A 19,270-nucleotide genomic window follows, 5' to 3' on the forward strand; every position below is an offset into this window, starting at 1 on the left:
AGAAAGAAGAAGAAATGAAAGTGCATAAGCCTATAGACAGCAATATATAAAGGCCACTATCACTGCTTCATGTTGATAGCAGGTTGAAAGAACCAGGAGGTGAAAAAAAAAAATTCGCTGTGGCTTAGCTTGGTTAAGCCCGGTAATTGCGAAAGCAATATCCGTACCTACGCCATGGTTCAGCTGGTAGTGTAGCTGGTGGTGGTGCTTGTGGTTAGACTTGTGGTGATGCATCGGTTGTACAATCCAAACCAATCCAATGCAATCCAATCCATTCCAAACCAATCCAATGTAATCTAATCTAATCCAATCTAATCTAATCTAATACAGTCTAATCCAATCTAATGCAATCAAGGTCAAATGAAGGTCAATGGTGGTCACCGCCGCGGCACGGCAAAGGGGTGAAAGTGCAAGTAGTATTGCTTTCGCAATAAAAGAACAGATGCACACCACAGCCACACGTGCTGGAGTGGCGACGACAGCTGGTTGGAAAATCAGATATCCCTGTGTGTTCGTCCCCAAGCCATCTCGGCAGCCGAGTGTGTCCTAACCACTGAGTCACCATGGTAGTCATGTTATTCTTGGCCAGTCCTCAGCTATTCGAATTTTGTATTATATCGCATAAGCCTTTTGCATAATATGTATCCCAGCAAACCAAAAACCCCTCAGAGACATCTAGCTAGACGTCTCTGAGAGGTTTTTGGTTTGCTGGGTATGCAAATAATTTTGTTGTTCCTGTGATTTAATGCTAATGGAAATTATTTTATTTATTTATTTATTTACAGAATACCTGCGTCGCCTCGAAGGCATTATCACAGGGGAGACAGTTTCAAAACAACATATTCATTTTCACACAAAAAGCAACAAGAACATTAAGCGAAGTTAACATCAAAGTAAAACAAAACAATAAGTGAACATTATTAAAGGTAACAGAAATCTTGAACAATAGTAGGAAAGGATTAGATTGTCAGGAATACAGTCGACAGTAAAAATCGCGATTATCAATGACTGAAACACACTCTTCCGGCAGCAAGTTCCAGTCTTTCACAGTTTGTGGAAAGAATGATTTAGAAAAACTGTTTGTGTTAGTATTGTATTCGCGCACCTTCTTGGAGTGGTCGTGCCGAGTTGAGACGTAAGTTGATTCCAAAAGGTAGTTACGGCTATCAATTCCTGTTTGATTATAGAAGATGCGGTGGAAGAATTTAAGTCTCAAATTTTTTTCTTCTGATGTTTAACGGTTCCCAGCCCAGCAGTGATTTTATCTCAGTGATACTTTGGAAGGGGTTATAATTATTGGATACGATTATGGGTTCCAACTCTAGCTTTTAGCTAAGGATCCAGATGATAATGCAATCATTCTTCTGTAACGATTGTTTGAAATTAAAAAAAAAATACGGAAGCCCAAACTTGGCAGCACCAAAATCTCTTTGCTAAGGTACCCTGGCAGGTACGGACTAAAGGGTGAGGTTGATAACCCGGACATCATACGTGGGAAGTGTGCGCTGTAACCCAAGGATGCATTTCTGCATTTAAACAGCATGATGATGGCACCCATTCTGAGTTAAGACATCACAGGAACTATTGAAGGTTTAGGGCAAAAGTGGGTAGGAATGAGTGCTGGAATTCAGAGCGAATGAGCAGAGGCACTCGCATCTGCAACAAAGTACTGTGAAGCATGTTCTCAAAGAACTGCTGCATGTTAGTGTTACTTGGCATGTACGGGCTCAGCGCGCACACGCTTGGCGGTCAAGTTGCTGCATCTCAGGCATGCCATGCAGCTACACTGTGCACGCGGCTATGACTCATAAAGATCGCAAAAATGCAGGTAGCGAGCTTGGTGCTAATGGGCCGTTGTAGTCTTAATTAGTGTTGACCAAATGTTTAGGGGAATCCCCCAAGGTGGAGTAGATTTGTAATAAGGGAGTAATTACTCATTGACATCCACCCGAGCGCAGCCATACGGCTACAAAGGAAAGCTATACAGCTTTCTCAGAAACTTCGTAGTTAAAGAAAAATTCGTCCTGGACCGGGGATCGAACCCGGGACCACCGCTTCACCGGAGCAGTCGCTCTACCAACTGAGCTAACCGGGACGGCAAGCTTATGGTAGGGCGAGAGCGAATTGATCAATAACTCGAAGTGGGAACAGTGTTGACCAAATGTTTAGGGGAATCCCCCAAGGTGGAGTAGATTTGTAACAAGGGAGTAATTACTCATTGACATCCACCCGAGCGCAGCCATACGGCTACAAAGGAAAGCTATACAGCTTTCTCAGAAACTTCGTAGTTAAAGAAAATTAGCCATCGCATTTAGCTAAGTGATGCGTGATTGGTATAGTAGCATGCTTACCACTATACTTCTGGCACTCATATTTTGCTCGCCTAAGCTTGCTGCAATCTCTAGTTTGCACAGCAAAAATTTTGGTGCAGAGTGGAATGTTGCATTTATTATCCGAAGAGAGCTGATGTGGGTTGTGCTTTCTGCACCTGCTTTGCAGCAATTCTCCAAGCTCCAATTGGAGTTGGCGGAAACGAAGAAACAGCGGCAGCAAGTTGAGGCCGAAGTGGAGATCTGCAAGGTGGGCTTTTGCTTTTTATTTGGCAAACGATTGTGATGCGGCGGAAAGTAGAAGCCGTACGTCACACAGCTTAGGCAGTTGAGCAACACACATCCAGTGGGACAGTGCTGCTTTCTGTTATCGCGTCGCCTCTGTGTATATGGTCTGTTCCCAGGTAGCACCGAAACATTGCGATAATGTTACATTTTTGTTACGCTCAAATGTTATTTCAATGTCCTTAATGTCCTTTTTTTCTAATGTTTTTGTAATGTTACATATAAATGTTCGAATAACCTTCCCCAAACATTCATGAAACATGTAAACAACATGAATGGAACTTTCTCGAAAATGGTGAAGCAGCCCCGCACAAGCATGCAGGCCTGTCAGTGGTGACGGCACACAGCTTACAACACTTTGCAAGAACAAACAGCACTACAGCACAACATGCAACTCGTATTCACTCGCCTCCAAACGGATGTCATGCCGCCGAGCTTATATACTCGCTACTGCGGGATGTCCCATGAGTGGGGAATGGGTAATAGCTAAAGTTTTGTGACAAAGTAATGGGGCTCTTCATGTAATCTATGGCGAGTACTATCTAAGAGATGTGGTTACAAGGTTGAAAAACATCTTCACTCTTAAGAACAGTGAGAAAATGTGTGGAAATCCGTGCTCGAAATATATTTGCAATGTTGTTTTATAGTTGCGACTCTAACATTATAATAAAATTTAGAAGATTAAATTAAAACAACGTTTGTTTAGAATGTGAAAGTAACATTTCCTATGTAACTTATAACGTTATATGTTAATTTTTAATGTTAATGTAAAGTTACTATAGTAGGATACAACTTAAAAAAACAGCAGTTGCTAACACTGGGTCGCAGTCCGCGGCGTCTTGTATTGCTCCGCTGGACAATCGCAACAGTAAGCGAAGTGAGCTTTTTAATGTTTGACTATATCAGACAATCCAGGAATCAAAATTCTAGAGCTCGTAATCTTTTTCTTGTGATAAGCTTCGTATTTACATAACAAGAAACGTTTAAGCAGCGGACTATACTTTTTCGTCGTGGAGGAATTCTGTGCGCGGAGGCTGAATGTGGGAGGAGCTTCACTGCAGACTTAAGTTGTATCTGACTATATGCAGCATGTAACATTACTCCAACTTACATAACATTTTTATAACACTATTCAAATGTTCGGTGCTACCTGGGTTCATGCGCTTTCGCATTGTGATGGCTGCTGGATCTGCATGGAAGTGGAAACCAACTACACTGAGGCTAAACATTTTGAAAGCAAAAAGGAAAGAAAGCTGGGGCATGTTCAGGGGTTTTATATACTTACCCCCTTTTCTTTTGTTCCTGTGCAGGCATCTATACAGCAAGTGAATTGTCTGCTGCGTGAGGAAGCAAATGAAACGGCTGCACTGCGCCGGTAAGCTTGTGTCATGTTACAGGAGTTGCACTGCATGAAATTTAGAAGCTTGCTGGCTGCTATCCACTCGAGGCAGAGGGCGTTCACTGGATGTCATTCTTTTAACATAACAGCGTTAAAGCGGATGTTCTGCGAAGACCCTGGGGCTACAACAAAATTCCTCATTGGTTTACAGCGTCGCAACATCATTCCACCACCGTTACGTATAGCCTGTGTGGAAAGAAAAACAATTTATGCTGAAAAGAAAATTGACTGAGCCCGGACTCGAAGCACTGCCCTTTGGGTCATGAGCTGGGCACGCTACCCTGCCATGGAGGAGCTTTGACTGTGATAAAAGGAGGTCTTGTGTGAGTGTCTCGCACCGGAGAGCAGGCAACAACTTCTATAGTCAGTTAAGGTTACCAATTAGCATCTCCAGTTAATGTTGCCAATTAAAGCCTATATACGCTTACAAACAACCAAAAGACGCTTGATGTATTTTAGTGGCACCAGCATGCGGCAGAGTACTTCGCAGCTCCAAGAGGTGGCGCTTAAAGGGTCCCTGAAAGGGGTCGTTGAGGTTGGCTATAAAATGCTTGGATTATGTTGAGTACAGGCCACCGAGAGTTCATGCCACGTAAAAGACCTCGAAAACAAGCCGATAATTTACAATACAATTTTAAGAATTCCTGCTTTCACGCCTTGTGGCGACCAGCGGTGCTGAGCTCTCGCCCTAATCCGCGCGCATTGCGTCATGTAGCGCTCTTTACGTCAGCAGCGGAATGCCATTGTTGGTTCACCGCACCAGGGCCATCGACGCCAAACCAGTTTAGGAGGCGTTAGCTCCGCCCCCTGGGGAATTCCCACATGTGCCGGCGGAGGGGCGGAGTACGTGGAGCCGGTGGACTGACATTCAGCGTGCAGAAAGTGACGAGAGGAGAGGGAAAGGCGCGAAATTCAAATTTTGACTGCAAATAACTCAGCTTCCACAAGACACATCAAAAAATTTTTACTGGAGGATATTTGTGACGCTGCGTTCTTTAGCATCCTAGGCATATCGCATCTTTGTTGAGACCCCCCTTTCACAGCCCCTTCAAGGAATGTGTTTTGGTTACGAAAGGTGTGAAGCAGACTTGGAAGCACTAAGCTTCCGAGACGCCCCAACTGCAGGCTCGACAGCATGAACCCTTTGAGAGCCTTTAGGATAAGCCAGCTTTTTAATGACCTTGGGGCAAGGCACATGCCGTGAAAATGCAAAGGAGATGGTGGGTATGGATATAGAAAGAAGGCGAAGCGGGTCGCGGGCAGCCCCTCTTTGGGCCAAGTGGTCCATTTTCATGCCATTTCTGGCACTTAATAATAATTGAAGGATGATAATGGTGGCCTCTTTTCGAATTTAAGTTCGAAAAGCGACGCTTTTTGGGAGCAATTCCTGATGTGTGTGTTGTGTTGTGTTGGGTTTAGTGGCACATAGGCATCTAAGGCCATCATGCGCCAAACACAAGGTAATAGGGAATGTTTTCTGTGTGATTTAATAAAAATGTGGTGTAAAGGGCCTAAAAATTTTAACTAGCTAGTACATAATAACAGACAAAACGAGATTTGAGAATGGCTAATGGTAAAAGCTTTAAAAAAAAAGGTCAGGCAACCTCAGCGGCCATCCTTGGCTGGCCAAGGATGTCGAGGATCCCAACCAATCAAATAAAAGCCTCAGCCTTCTTCTCAGGAATGAGAAAGCGGCTGAGGTGTATCATGCAGTAAAGCGAGCCAGTGGTTAAATGTTTACAGTTTTTCGAGTAAGCCTGCTTTTTTTTAAAAGTTATAAATAGAAGGAATGTTAACAATGGCATTATCATGTAAGAGCAGTGTTGGATGGAAAGGAATGCATTATTTATAAAATTGACTGAAGTACCTTTTTCTTAGTTTTTCAAGTTTAACACAAGAGATTAAAATATGGTTAACCCTAAGTTCGTCTCCGCATTCTTCGCAAACAGGTTTGTCTTGTTTGGTTAGTAGAAAGTTGTGGGTAAGGTGTGTGTGTTCAATACGTAAACGACATAAAATAACTTCAAAGAAGTGTTCCTGATGAGTGCATGATTTCCATTCTCCTAATATTGGTTTTATTAAGTGTAGCTTGTTATTTATCTGACTGTTCCATATGCTCTGCCATTTGTTTCTCAGTCTGCTCTGAACAAGCTTCATACAATCATTATGTGGCATTCTTATTTTCTGTATTTCCTTGTTGTGGGCTTCAGAGGCGCATGCGTCCACTCTCTCGTTACCATCAATTCCAACATGGCTTGGAACCATGTACTGACTTCAATATTACGGGTGACATCTCTTGTTTTTGCGGTTCGCTGTTCTCGTAGTACTAGGAAAACGTCTTTTTACGGAACGGAAATTTTCATTGAAGTTGGCCTTTAAATGTTCCCCGAATTTTTTTCGCCCATCCTCTTTGACTTAGAATTATCAAGAGCCGACAGTATTTTGTTTCTACAGAATCCAGCAACATATGGTCATATAACAGTTTCTCTATGGATGTGCGTTGGTTGGCATGCTGCAGCTTGATTACTGTTGCTTTGCACATTCGCTTCCTTGGTTGGTGGACAGCACCTATACACCTTTCCAACCTGGGCGCTGCCATATTGTTTCCGGCGGCGGAACCGGTTTCCAGCAGTCCAGAGAGGAGGCGTTTCGCCGCTTCCACCACCCACTGCAGTCCAGGGAACAATATGGCAGCGCCCAGGGAGCCCTTTTTGGAAAGGTCTATAGCTGTGGCCGCACAGTGTATCTACGGGATGCAACGTGGCACTTCTGTTGTGGCACTGAGCCCAGCTAGGACCATAGGAAAGCAAGCATTAAAAAAGCAGCCTAACAAAAGCTTTGTGCTAAAGTTTGCATTGGAAGTGCCTCAAACTTCGTAACGAGACTACGTAAATAAATATTCCCAAGTTGCACCGAAGGATGTTCTTTATTTCTGTGTCATTTATTAAGAAATGCTGTGTGGAAATCCTTTTTGCTTGCGTAAGAGCACCAATTTTTTTTTTTTAATTTTGCGCAGCTTCTGTTCGCACGTTTGAATATTTTTTTTGCACTTTTTCTAGTTCAGTGCTGTGAAGTGTCATTGTGCGGTACTTATGCGTCGTCACGTTTGTTTTTGTTGTGTATATTTTACTGTATTTAAACTTCATATTTTTTTGTCCAACTCATGCCGTTTTGCAGTGTGTGCTATTGCAAGTACAGTGTCCTAGATTCTTTTTATGTCATTTCTTTGTGTTTTGCATATAGCATATGAAAAGCATTTCACAGGCACATGTTTTTTTGCATATACTGTGTGAAAAATTATACTCCATGTCGTTTTTTGTTTGCATATCACTGCGTGAAAACTATGCACTGTAGTAGGTGTAGACATTCTTGCCTGTACTTCCTGGTGGCAGAAAGACTAGGGCAATTCTGGGGAACCCTTCTTTTGCCATCCTTAAGTGAGCAAACATTGATTTAATGCCCATAATGAGCGAGATAATTAAAATGATCAGTACAGTGGTATGTTCTGTGATCGCTGCGGTAAAATGGCTGCCATTACTCTAACATCGTGAAGGAAGCGAGTTCTGATTGGCAATCCCCTCTTTATTGTGCAGGTCTCTGGAGGAAGAGCTGCAGCCGTCTGAGGATGGTGAGGGGGACACCTTTGCAGAGAGCGGTTGCTGATTGGCACCAGTTCTCTCTCTCTTTTCTCTATACTTGTGATGGGATGTTGAGCAGAGAAAGAAAATTCAGGGGGGCACTTTGTTGACAAAGTGCGGTGAGGCGAAAGCCTTAAGCGCGATGTTGCTGCTTGTGTCACTGGTGTGGGATTAAGATGTTAAGCTACGCCTCTAAGAGTGGAACGCGACAGCGTCTTGCAACGCTGCCAGGGAGTCCACCGAACGCCATCGCCCATTCGGCTCTATGCTTTGCTTGTCGGTGAATTGGTTTTTGAGAAAAAGAAATGTATCAGTCTCGCATATCTCGGTGGACACCTGAACCTCGCCGTAAGGGAAGGGAGGAAGATGGTAGTGAACGAAGATGCCGCATTAGCTATACACGCCTTTGTTCATTCCAAACCATCGAGCTGACATGGCGGAGTGGCTAGCATGCTCGTCTCGCACTCTGGAGACCCTGGTTTGATTCCCCAGCTCGACAAATTCCTTCTTGGTTTTATTTTTTAACTTATTTATTTTACTGGGAGCATTTCTATACCATCCCTTTAATTGGTTGCATGGTTACTAGCCAAAGTACATTGCGACCAATTGAAAATCGTGACAGTTCTGTGGACAACTCCTGCTTACAACGATGAGGCATTAAAGGCTTCTGCCTTAAAAGTGGGATTTGTTGTTCATGGGTGGTTGTATACAAAGCGGGCATTCTTGCGGGAGGCTTCAAGGGATAACTTATAGCCTCAGCTTTTGTTGAGTCATTGCCTGTTCAGTGGTTGCTTTACCGAGCACCTGTGAGACTGGCCACAACCTCGTTTTCGAGCATATGGGACAAGAGAAGTATAGCCCACGCCTCCTGAAAGTCTGTGTTGAGCACCATTTTGAGCAGCTCATTTCTAGTAACACAGTGCATTCATCACGGCTGTGTGAAACAGCATGTCCAGTTTAATTGCTGCTTGTATTCATTCCATCCGGACAGTACACATCACACAGCATGGCGCAGAAAGTGACTGCTGATGACTAGCTCCATTAACCCTTTGAGGGTCGAATTATTTTGAAGAAAACTTTTCCAGGTGGTCAAATTACTTTATTACGGATCTTGAATCTACAAAATGTATATAATCGAGAATAAATAGTAAAAAAAAAATACGAGCAGTACTTTGGTGACAGCATCACTCACAACTGGAAAAGGTTCAATAGAATAGAATAGCAACGGTGATAAGCAAGCTAAGAGCAGCACCAATAAAGATAGAAATCAACTTTCGCCGCCTCTGCAAAACAGTGCCCACAAAGAGAAAACACGTTTCGCGCGACTCTGTTGCGATCCCGCGGCGGAATCGAAACCGCGTAGGTGCGTTGCCACAGAGGGCGAGAATACCTCGCGAGCAACGGTGATAAGCAAGCTAAGAGCAGCACCAATAAAGATAGAAATCAACTTCGGCAGCCCCTGCAAGATAGTGCTGACAAAAAGAAAACTCAAATTTCGCGCGACTCCGTTGCGATCACGCGGCGAAATTAAAACTGCAAAAGGGGTGTTGCCGCAGTCTGTGCCGCCGCGCTAAAGCTAGACATAAGTTCTGCTTAACTCCGTAAGAAGGCAGCACAAAATTCAAACACTTCTTGTAAGTCCTAAGAGGTGGCAGCACCCCCCAGTGAGCACGCATTGTTCTTTTGGCGCAAAATTTCAAACGGAAGATCGAAACCGTACCCGTACGGCAAAGACCTTGCGGGACAGAAAACCGCCACCGTACATATACGGCAAAAACTTTCAAAGGGTTAATGAGATGGTTGAAATGGCCAGATGGAAGCTTCAAAATTTTTGTTCAGCAAGCAGCCAGTAGGTCATGTTTGCGACATCACAAATGCACTTTCATGTATAATTTCATGTATAAGAATTGCCGAAACCGGAATGGTAAAAATTTCAAACTTTGAAATTGAATCGTGCCAGACTTGGCCAAAATGATATAGGGCAGGGAGAAGAAGCTGCATAAATGTTTCGTTCTGATACGTGGTCCTTGAAAAACGTCCAGGGTTGCCCTTCTAATGTGCCTGCCTAAAGCATCCGTGCCTCACTGTTTTCTCTCTTAGTTTTGCCATTGAGTAAGTTCAGTGATCGGAAGCATGATTGGCTTTGTCTATTGAAATGCAGTGCAGGCATGTAATCGTAAGCAAGGGCAAGAGACTGGGCTGCTACTTGTCAGTGGTTGAGACAATGGAGCCAAACTGTGCGTCGTTTGTGCAGTGTTAAAGTTGGAGCGAAAGGCACGGGCCTCTTACGAGAAACGAGATGTGTTCTGGTGCATACAAGACAGAGCACAGGTATGTTGTCAATGCTTGTTTCTTGAATGCATTTTTTTTTTTTGAGTCACTTGTTTGGGATTTAAAGGAAATTAGTTTTACACTGGTGGTGGCATTGCTTTCGTGTGTTGTCTTTGAGGAAGTGTCGTTTTACTTAGCTTTTTATTTAAATATTTATTGAATTCACTTTCTCTCTCTCGCTCACTCACTCACTCATTAATTAATTTATTAGTTGTACCTACATCACCACTGCAGTAAAGCATTATTGTGATAGGGGTTTAGTTGCAAGAGGTCATACAATGGTAGACCTTTTACAAGAAATACTAATACAGGAGAATGGAATTCGTGTCAACATGAACGCTTTAATGAAGTTATGTCACCTTCGAATTGGGCATGCACATCGTGCTCATAACTTCATACTTAATAAACAAGGAAAGCCATTTTTTGACCTGTTTATGACCTATGCGAGCACAGTAAATCATGTTCTATTTTCATGCAGAAACTCAAGGAACTAAGAAAAAAAAGTATTTCCCAGTATTTTACGACAAAGCAAATTCCTCTACACCACAGCTTGCTGTTAGGAGAGAATGCAGTAGTAGACTTATCCTGAGTTGTTAGGTTCCTAAAAGAAGGAAATGTCATTAACAAACCCCAGGTAGCACTGAAGCATTGCGATAATGTTACACTTTTGTTACGCTCAAATGTTATTTCAATGTCCTATAATGTCCTTTTTTTCTAATGTTTTTGTAATGTTACATATAAATGTTCGAATAACCTTCCCCAAACATTCGTGAAACATGTAAACAACATAAATGGAACTTTCTCGAAAATGGTGAAGCAGCCCCGCACAAGCATGCAGGCCTGTCAGTGGTGACGGCACACAGCTTACAACACTTTGCAAGAACAAACAACAAGAGCGACACCTTCTCCACTACACTACACCACAACCTCCAAACGGATGTCATGCCGCCGAGCTTATATACTCGCTACTGCGGGATGTCCCATGAGACAGTGGGGAATGGGTAATTAAAGTTTTGTGACAAAATAATGGGGCTCTTCACGCAATCTATGGTGAGTACTATCTAAGAGATGTGGTTACAAGGTACTGTTAGTTGAAAAACATGTTTACTCTAAGAACAGTGAGAAAGTGTCTGGAAATCCGTGCTCGAAATATATTTGCAATGTTGTTTTATAGTTGCGACTCTAACATTATAATAAAATTTAGAAGATTACATTAAAACAACGTTTGTTTAGAATGTGAAAGTAACGTTTGCTATGTAACTTATAACGTTATATGTTAATTTTTAATGTTAATGTAAAGTTACTATGCAACATGTAACATTACTCGAACTTACGTAACATTTTTTAACAGTGTTTTAATGTTCGGTGCTACCTGGGACTGTAACTAACGCTTTAAAAACTGCCAGTCCACCAGCACAACAGTGAGGTCCTTGTAACCTTGTGTTTAGCACACGACAGCTTCAGCTGTTTATGTGCCATAAAACCCAACACACCAACCGCTAACTATTACTTCGGGTGTTTCGAAAAGCCGATCACTGATTTTTAAAGATAGGGCTTTTGAAGTACGGAGAAGCTTTCTGCGGCACAGTAATACCAGTGTTGGAAGACGTCAAAAAATGGCTATCACATTAGCTAGTAAAGGGATTAACCAAATTCTAATAGATAACTTTTCAACTATTGCCAATAGGCACCTGGTTGGTATAAGAGACTTGTAGCCGGTCGTTAGTAATAGCCATATCAATTTTTATAATTTCGAACGCATGATTACTCTCGCTGCTGCAGCACAACTAATTTTGGGGACATCGTACCCAATATATGCGCTTTTGAAAACCATGCAGGCAAAGCAACCTCTCCAGTGCACTAAAAAGATAAAATCATGTTTTACCTGGTTTTTGCACCCCGAACATATTTGTTAAAAATCAGATCAAACCTGATTTCTCCCCGAAAGTGAGCCTTGTAGACCTTGAATTGTGCTTTACCTCAATACAAAGAGCTTTACTTATATTTCAGAGCCTAGCTCTGCCAGCGAAATTATAATTTCCTGTGACAGAGCGTGCCGCTTTTTTTTTTTTTTTCACGCTTGTTCCAGTTTATTCGTGAGGTTTCTTTTGCGCGGATCCCAACGTATACATGCATATTGTAAAATAGACATAATGCTGGTCATGTGTGTTCACTTTCGGAGATAACTGAGTGTACTTAAAAATCTCCTCGGTAAAAGTGGAACAAGCAATAAGCTTTTGCTGTAATTAAGTCAGTATGATTAGGCCAATGAAGCATTTCAGTAAACGCAACCTGAATATATTTATCAGGTTCTGTAGTTTAAACTACATTATTATACGTGAGCGGGGGGGGGGGGGGGGGGGGGATTTTTTTCGTTTTCTTTATAAACAGCTCATTATAACATTTTTCAGTACTGAAAGTCATCTGCCATAGATTGCACCTAGAGAAAGACTTTCTTGAGGTTAGACTGTAAAATAGACACATCGTCAAGGAATTTGATTGGACAGTATACAGCTCAGTAATCGGCATATGGCCTGATGGGGGATGCAAGGCCTGCTGCTCAATCATTTATTGACACCGTTGGGCGGCGAAATTTATTTACTAGACCGAGGTGGTACCGCCGCACACTTCCCTACGCTGGGGTCCTTCACGTGCCCCATACATGCCCCAGATCGCAGACATACCACACTCGTATATCCCCACCGCAACATTACTCCCTGCTCACACCAAACACCATGCACTTCCGGCTCCTAATCCCCCTTCCTTCACACGAGGAATAAAAGCGATGAAAGTACAAAGCCTTCAGGCACCTCCAGTAGCACGTGCACAAGATCTTATCTCACACTATTCTGAGCAACTTACTAATTGCTTATCCTCTTGAGAATATTTTGGAGTGCAATTTTTTAAAAGGGAGATTGTGCAAATGAATGCATGTGCTTGTTGATCAGTTTTTAAACTGGTTGTAGATATTTCGTGTGCAAATTAGTTTGCTATGTTGGGAAGCATACTTCTAATATATCTAGGCACTAAATGCTATATATTGCTCGCCAGAGCACCGAGTCATAACTATCCCAGCGTTTGTGCTCTGAGCTCCTGAAACCATTGTGCAGAAAACCACGCCGGGGTGATAACTAAAACACGAGGGCACGCAAATATGTCTTTGTGTTCTAATGATCCGTCTGGTGTGTGGTTTTGTGTACAATGAACTTCCAATTAGCCCCTGTTATTGCTCACCTGATGTTGACGCATCCACGTCCAGTGTTATAGCTTGCAGTGTAGCACGGGCTCCCATCAGAGTTCATTTAGTTGCGTTGTGCATCATGATAAACCGGAGTGAAAACCATGCTGAGTGGAGGTAAAAAGGATATTTTCCTTGAAGTGCTTTACCAGGTTAGAGTACAGGAAGTGTTTGAGCATCTTGCAGCAAGCGAAAGTTAACGATACTAGTAGTCTCTCATTGCAGGTGTGTACAGTCACCTTCTTACAAAATTTGCATCTCGTTGGATCTCTCTTCCAGTCTTAGGGTAGTTTTTGCATTTTGTTGAATTAGATCACTATAAGAGGACTGTAACCTCCCTTGAGCAACCCTTCAAAATGTTACCAGAAATTTTGTCATGTCCATGAGCTGAATGAGGATTAGCATGGCTGACTGCAGCCGTGCAAAAAACTTTTTGTATACTAATTCTCTAGGAAGCATTAGGAGGCAGTCTACAACTGTTGGCAGGCCATGTGATTAGGAGGTGACGCCATTGCCCTCTTGTGTCTGTTTATCACTGTCTAGCACGAACAAGGCTGGTTGAACAATTTAAAGAGCTTTGGGTGTGGTCGTGGTGCACCTGCCAATGGGCATTGGAACTCCCAGGGACGTCCTGCAGATGTTCAGGATGTCTGCAGGACGTCCATGGGAGGTTCATTGCCTGTTAGGCTGGCACAGAGCGTTGTTGAACTGCTTTTTCTGCCTCCTCAGCAGAGGTGTGTGAAAGCTTGCAGCAGATTTGCTTGCATTGGTCTAAAAGAGAGTTGAATGTGTTCCTTGTGTGGTTTCTGCATGAGTGCAGACCTGCTTCAGTGTGTTGATATGTGTGCAGGCCTGGCTGCAGGCAGCCTCGGAGGCAGCCTCGAAGGCTGGAAAAGTCCAAGGTACGTTTGTATTTGTACGTCGTTAACACCATAGCAACCTCGCACAAGACCTGCAGCTGTAACAGTAGCTTGGTTTGGGCTAGTTGGTAACAGTTCTTCGAAAACATAGCGCAAAAAGGACACGGACGACACAGAAGTGGACAGGACAGGCGCTAACTTGCAACTTTGTTTTCGAAATGCCACCACGTCTAATATATAGGAGCCGATCACCACCATCAAGCGATGAGCATGCGCAAACAAGAGCACAATCAAGATTACAGCGTTTGGAAAATAAGCAAAAATTATGATAAAATAAGAAAAGGAAAACACGGTGCCGGGTGAACACCAAAAGAAAAGAGACATCGTATACTGAAACTTACTGCAAAAAGTGCTTTTCAAGCTTGTCAAGGTTAAGAGCCAAACAAATAATGCGTCAAAAAAAGGAAGATAAAAATAGATCGACTAAAAGATGAAGGGAGTGTACAAGGTTCCACACTAAGACAAACACGTGGTGAAGAAAGACAGAATGACAATGGGGAAATTGCATTTATGGGAATGGCAATGGAAGTAAAAGATAGCAGAAAATTAGGCCGAAAACAGATAAGGGCTGTGATAATATATATAATAAAATGAAAAAATTTTAAATCTAAGAAACTATAAAGTATATGTATATGAAAAATACAGAAAAGGATAAAACGAGAAGTATAAAACGTGTGTAGAGGGCTCCATGCTAAAACAACGATGAAGGGGGGGTTGGGATATGCAAATATGAGAAATGGAATATGGAAATAGCAAATGAAGTAAAAGCCAATAAAACGCCAAGGAATTAAAAGCAAGAAAACGCAAAGGAAAAGCGGGACCATTCCAGTTCACAACAAGAAAGGATGCTTACGGTAAGCAGTCTTAAGACATGGTTCACACCTTGACGGCTATCTGTAGGTGTGAACCATGTCTTAAGACTGCTAACCGTAAGCATCTTTTCTTGTGAACTGGAATGGTCCCGCTTTTCCTTTGCGTTTTCTTGCTTTTAATTCCTTGGCGTTTTATTGGCTTTTACTTCATTTGTTATTTCCATATTCCATTTCTCATATTTGCATATCCCAACCCCCCCCCCCCCCCCCCCCCCAATCGTTGTTTTAGCATGGAGCCCTCTACACTCATGTTTTATACTTCTCGTATTATCCTTTTCTGTATTTTTCATATACATATACTTTATAGTTTCCTAGATTTTAAATTTTTTCATTTTATTATATATAGTATCACAGCCCTTATCTGTTTTCGGCCTAATTTTCTGCTATCTTTTACTTCCATTGCCATTCCCATAAATGCAATTTCCCCATTGTCATTCTGTCTTTCTTCACCACGTGTTTGTCTTAGTGTGGAACCTTGTAGTACACTCCCTTCATCTTTTAGTCGATCTATTTTTATCTTCCTTTTTTTTTGCCGCGTTATTTGTTTCGCTCTTAACCTTGACAAGCTTGAAAAGCGCTTTTTGCAGTAAGTTTCAGTACGCGATGTCTCTTCTCTTTCGGTGTTCCCCCGGCACCGTGTTTTCCTTTTCTTATTTTATCATAATTTTTGCTTATTTTCCAAACGCTGTAATCTTGATTGTGCTCTTGTTTGCGCATGCTCATCGCTTGATGGTGGTGATCGGCTCCTACCGTATTTACTCGCATAATAGGCGCACTTTTTTTCCAGAAAATCCGGCTCAAAGTTCGGGGTGCGCCTATTACGCGGGGTAAAATTTCCGGAAATTTTTGGACTCGCAAGACTGAACACACCGCATAAACGCACTCGTGTACGCGCCGCACCCCGTTTTCGCGAAGAAAATGTTAAAAAAAAAAAAGGTCCGTTTAAGGGCCGCACCGAAACTTTCGGAATGCACGCGCCGAGGCCTCCGCGATCGGCTCCGGCTGCGCGCAACGGGCGCTTGATCGCGGAGGCCACACACGCGCACAGGAGCTTCCAGACGCCGCCCAAGGCCAAGCTCATCATCATCATCATCATCGTTTTCCTCCGCCACGAGCTTTCGCTATCTATATCGCCATCAGCATCTCCAGCTCGTTTTTTTTTTTTTTTTTTTTTTGCTGTCAAGTGCCGGGATTTGCGGTAGCGCGATAGTTATCGTGGTTTATGGCTTTGCCGCGGAGCGTTGATGTTTTAGCTCGACGGGCAAGCACCTTAACAGCTACACGGCTGGGAGTTTGCTCTCGAACGCGGCAAGCGTGCGGCAGGTCGGAAAATACGACGTGGCCGAGAAGTGCGGCAGTTGCGACTGCGGCGTCCTAATTTTCGTACGCGACTCCAAGCGCCGAGGTTTTCGCGGGCCTAAGTCGGGAACATTTCCGGCTGGAGATGAAGCTTTCCAAACAGACGTTTAAAGTGAGCATCCCTGAAAACTGTGTGCGGCTGTTCTACGCGATGTCGTTGTACGTGCTGTGGGTCCGCAGCAGCTGCAACGGCAGCAGCACTAGTAGGGACTAGTAGTCAGTTCAGCAAAAACTTCGTTAAAATAAAGATTGGGAATCGGGGGGTGGCGAGGCGTCGGCTTGCAATCGTGTAAATACAGTATTGATCACAGTGCCAAGTTCGGGGTGCGCCTATTATGCGCGGAAATAAAAAAATCTGATTTTTCGCGCCCTAACTAGGGGTGCGCCTATTATGCGAGTGCGCCTATTACGCGAGTAAATACGGTATATATTAGACGTGGTGGCATTTCGAAAATAAAGTTGCAAGTTAGCGCCTGTCCTGTCCACTTCTGTGTCGGCCGTGTCCTTTTTGCGCTATGTTTTCGAAGACCTGCAGCTGTATTTCAAGGGTGGGGGGCACAATGGGCAGTTATCAGCTAAGGCTCCTTTAGTGTGTACATGTATAGCTGAGAATAGGAAAGATTAAGGTCGTATTGAAATGTATGCAAAAAATTAAAGATCCTAACTGCCTTTGAAAGCAAGGAAAGCGCAGGGAAACATTACTGTTGTGCTTTTTATTTTCGCTGGAAGAGTGGAGAATAATTAGAGTATAATTTCATGCGGGAGAAGATTTAATGAACTGTAAGAAAAGAGCTGAGCCTGTGAGCGAAGTTGGTTGAGTTGCACAAGCAACTTATAGGCCGTGGGTTTGGCTCTCACCGGCGGCATGTTGTCTTCTAGATTGGTAAATTATCTCCTGTCTAAAATGAATGCTCAATAACTTCCCCACTTGATGAGAAAGAATAAAAAGCTAGGTAATAGCAAGCTATTTTTGTGCTTTCGTTTGTTCCGAAGGTCGTGCCTTCCAATAAATGAAGCTCGCGAGCTTTGGTCTCGCAGCTATTAACGTGCCACACGTAATGGTTAAAACACTGGTGTATCATGGGTCAACAAAAACACTGAAAGATGCTACAGAACTGATGTGGCAACCAACCTAGAGCATGGCACTTGGTTCCTACTAGAGCAGTGTCAGAGAATTCCTTATATGCAGCTCAACACTATAGTGCAGGGAAAAAAATCGGCAGGTGTGGCAAAGCAGTGTTGCACCGAGCTTAGCTCAGCATAATGCAATGACTGGATGGGTGGCAGTGCAGCTACTCATGCTGGGCACTGCTTCAGATGTCTTGTCAATGCCTCCTACAGGCGGACCAGGGCAGAGGAGCAGGAGTAGGCGTCCCCCCACAAAGTACAGCTCACAGAAGGCTGGGGCCATCGCAACTACAACATCAGAAGGCAGTACGACTGCGTCTCAATGGCATGGGCACCCAACAGTCCATGGTGAGATGCTTACTTGGTCTGTTATATTGTCTCGCCACTGAGATCACGTGCATGCCTAAGGCCTAATGAGTTCAATTGGTTGGCCCAGTTGGATCTAGTTGGGTCCAATTGGTCGGATGGCTAAATATACTACTCAAACCAATTGGTTTTTCAACCAATTCCTGTTGGTTCCTGTTGGTTGCATATGAAATTTCCAATGGTTTTTTTTTTGACGGTAATCAAGTAAGAATATAAGTTGGTTGTATTGGTGATGCATGATGCCTTGTTTCTACAAAGGCAGTGCTGATATTTTAGAGGGTCGGAGTTCAGAAAGCATGAACGGGACATCTATGGTCTTGGTAGTGTTAGGTACAGCATTCCTCACGGTAATCATTTTTTGGACAAAGTGAGAGACGGTTGCAGGCTTTATAATGTAGCCCTGGTACCACTTCTTGGTGTGCCATTTTTTTTTCCTTGCACAATAGATATGGTTTCATTTTAATTCTTGTGCTGATATTTTATTTTCATCATCATCATCAGCCTGACTACCTGCAGTACAAAGTCCTCCCCCATATTAACCTTGTCCTGTGCCAGGTGCTGCCACCGTATCCCCGCTAACTTCTTAATCTCATCTGCCCACCTAATTTTCTGCCACCCCCTGCTACGCTTGTCTTCTCTTGAAGTCCACTCCGTTACCCTTAAGGACCAACGGTTATTTTGCCTTCGCATTACATGCCCTGCCCAAGCCCACTTTTTCTTGATGTCGACTAGGATGTCATTAACCAGTGTTTGTTCTCTCACCCACTCCGCCCTTTTCCTCTCCCTTAACATTACACCTATCATTTTTCTTTTCATAGTTCACAGTGGTGTCCTAAGCTTAAGCTGAACCCTTTTTGCTGCACTCCACGTTTCTGCCCCATAGGTTTCTGCCTCCATTTTCGCAAAAACAAAAAAGGGGAGGGGGGGGGGGTATTCAAGCGAATTCCCATCACACTCTTCAGCCAAGAAACCCCGCTGCGGTGGCTCAGTGGTTACGACGCTCGGCTGCTGACCTGAAAGACGCAGGTTCGATCCTGGCCGTGGCGGCCGAATTTCAATGGAGGCGAAATTCTAGAGGCCCGTGTACTGTGCGATGTCAGTGCACATTAAAGAACCCCAGGTGGTCGAAACTTCCGGAGCCCTTCACTACTACATCCTTCATAGCCCGATTCGCTTTGGGACGTTAAACCCCCCCCTAAACCAAACCAGTCTTCACCCAAGAAAGACTATCACAGGAAACAGATTTTGATGTCATTGAATGAAGCTTAATTCTTCCCTGGCCAAGTAGCATGGTAGGTTTTTTTATTTTGTTTTGTTCTGCGATTCAATCAATCAAATTAGTTTTATTCAAACGGCTAGTAAAAAATACATGCGAATCATCTGTGCCCTTAGCCTTCTCGGCTA

The 19,270-nt window shown here is 43.4% G+C and overlaps 1 protein-coding gene across 4 annotated transcripts in view; it reads left to right on the forward strand.

The window, feature by feature from the left end:
• The window catches only part of LOC149335705 (uncharacterized), a 75,733-nt gene that overhangs the window by 28,964 nt on the left and 27,499 nt on the right, over positions 1–19,270 (forward strand). For all 4 annotated transcript variants that reach the window (XM_089552303.1, XM_089552304.1, XM_089552305.1 and 1 more), the window contains exons 5-10: positions 2,500–2,580; positions 3,926–3,990; positions 7,608–7,642; positions 9,907–9,983; positions 14,072–14,123; positions 17,714–17,848. In XM_089552303.1, the coding sequence (XP_089408429.1) occupies positions 2,500–2,580; positions 3,926–3,990; positions 7,608–7,642; positions 9,907–9,983; positions 14,072–14,123; positions 17,714–17,848 (445 nt within the window). The remainder of the gene's footprint in view (positions 1–2,499; positions 2,581–3,925; positions 3,991–7,607; positions 7,643–9,906; positions 9,984–14,071; positions 14,124–17,713; positions 17,849–19,270) is intronic.

This window comes from Amblyomma mixtum, chromosome 7 (genome assembly GCF_055824585.1).
Source record: "Amblyomma mixtum isolate Tamu chromosome 7, ASM5582458v1, whole genome shotgun sequence".
NCBI lineage: Eukaryota > Metazoa > Arthropoda > Arachnida > Ixodida > Ixodidae > Amblyomma > Amblyomma mixtum.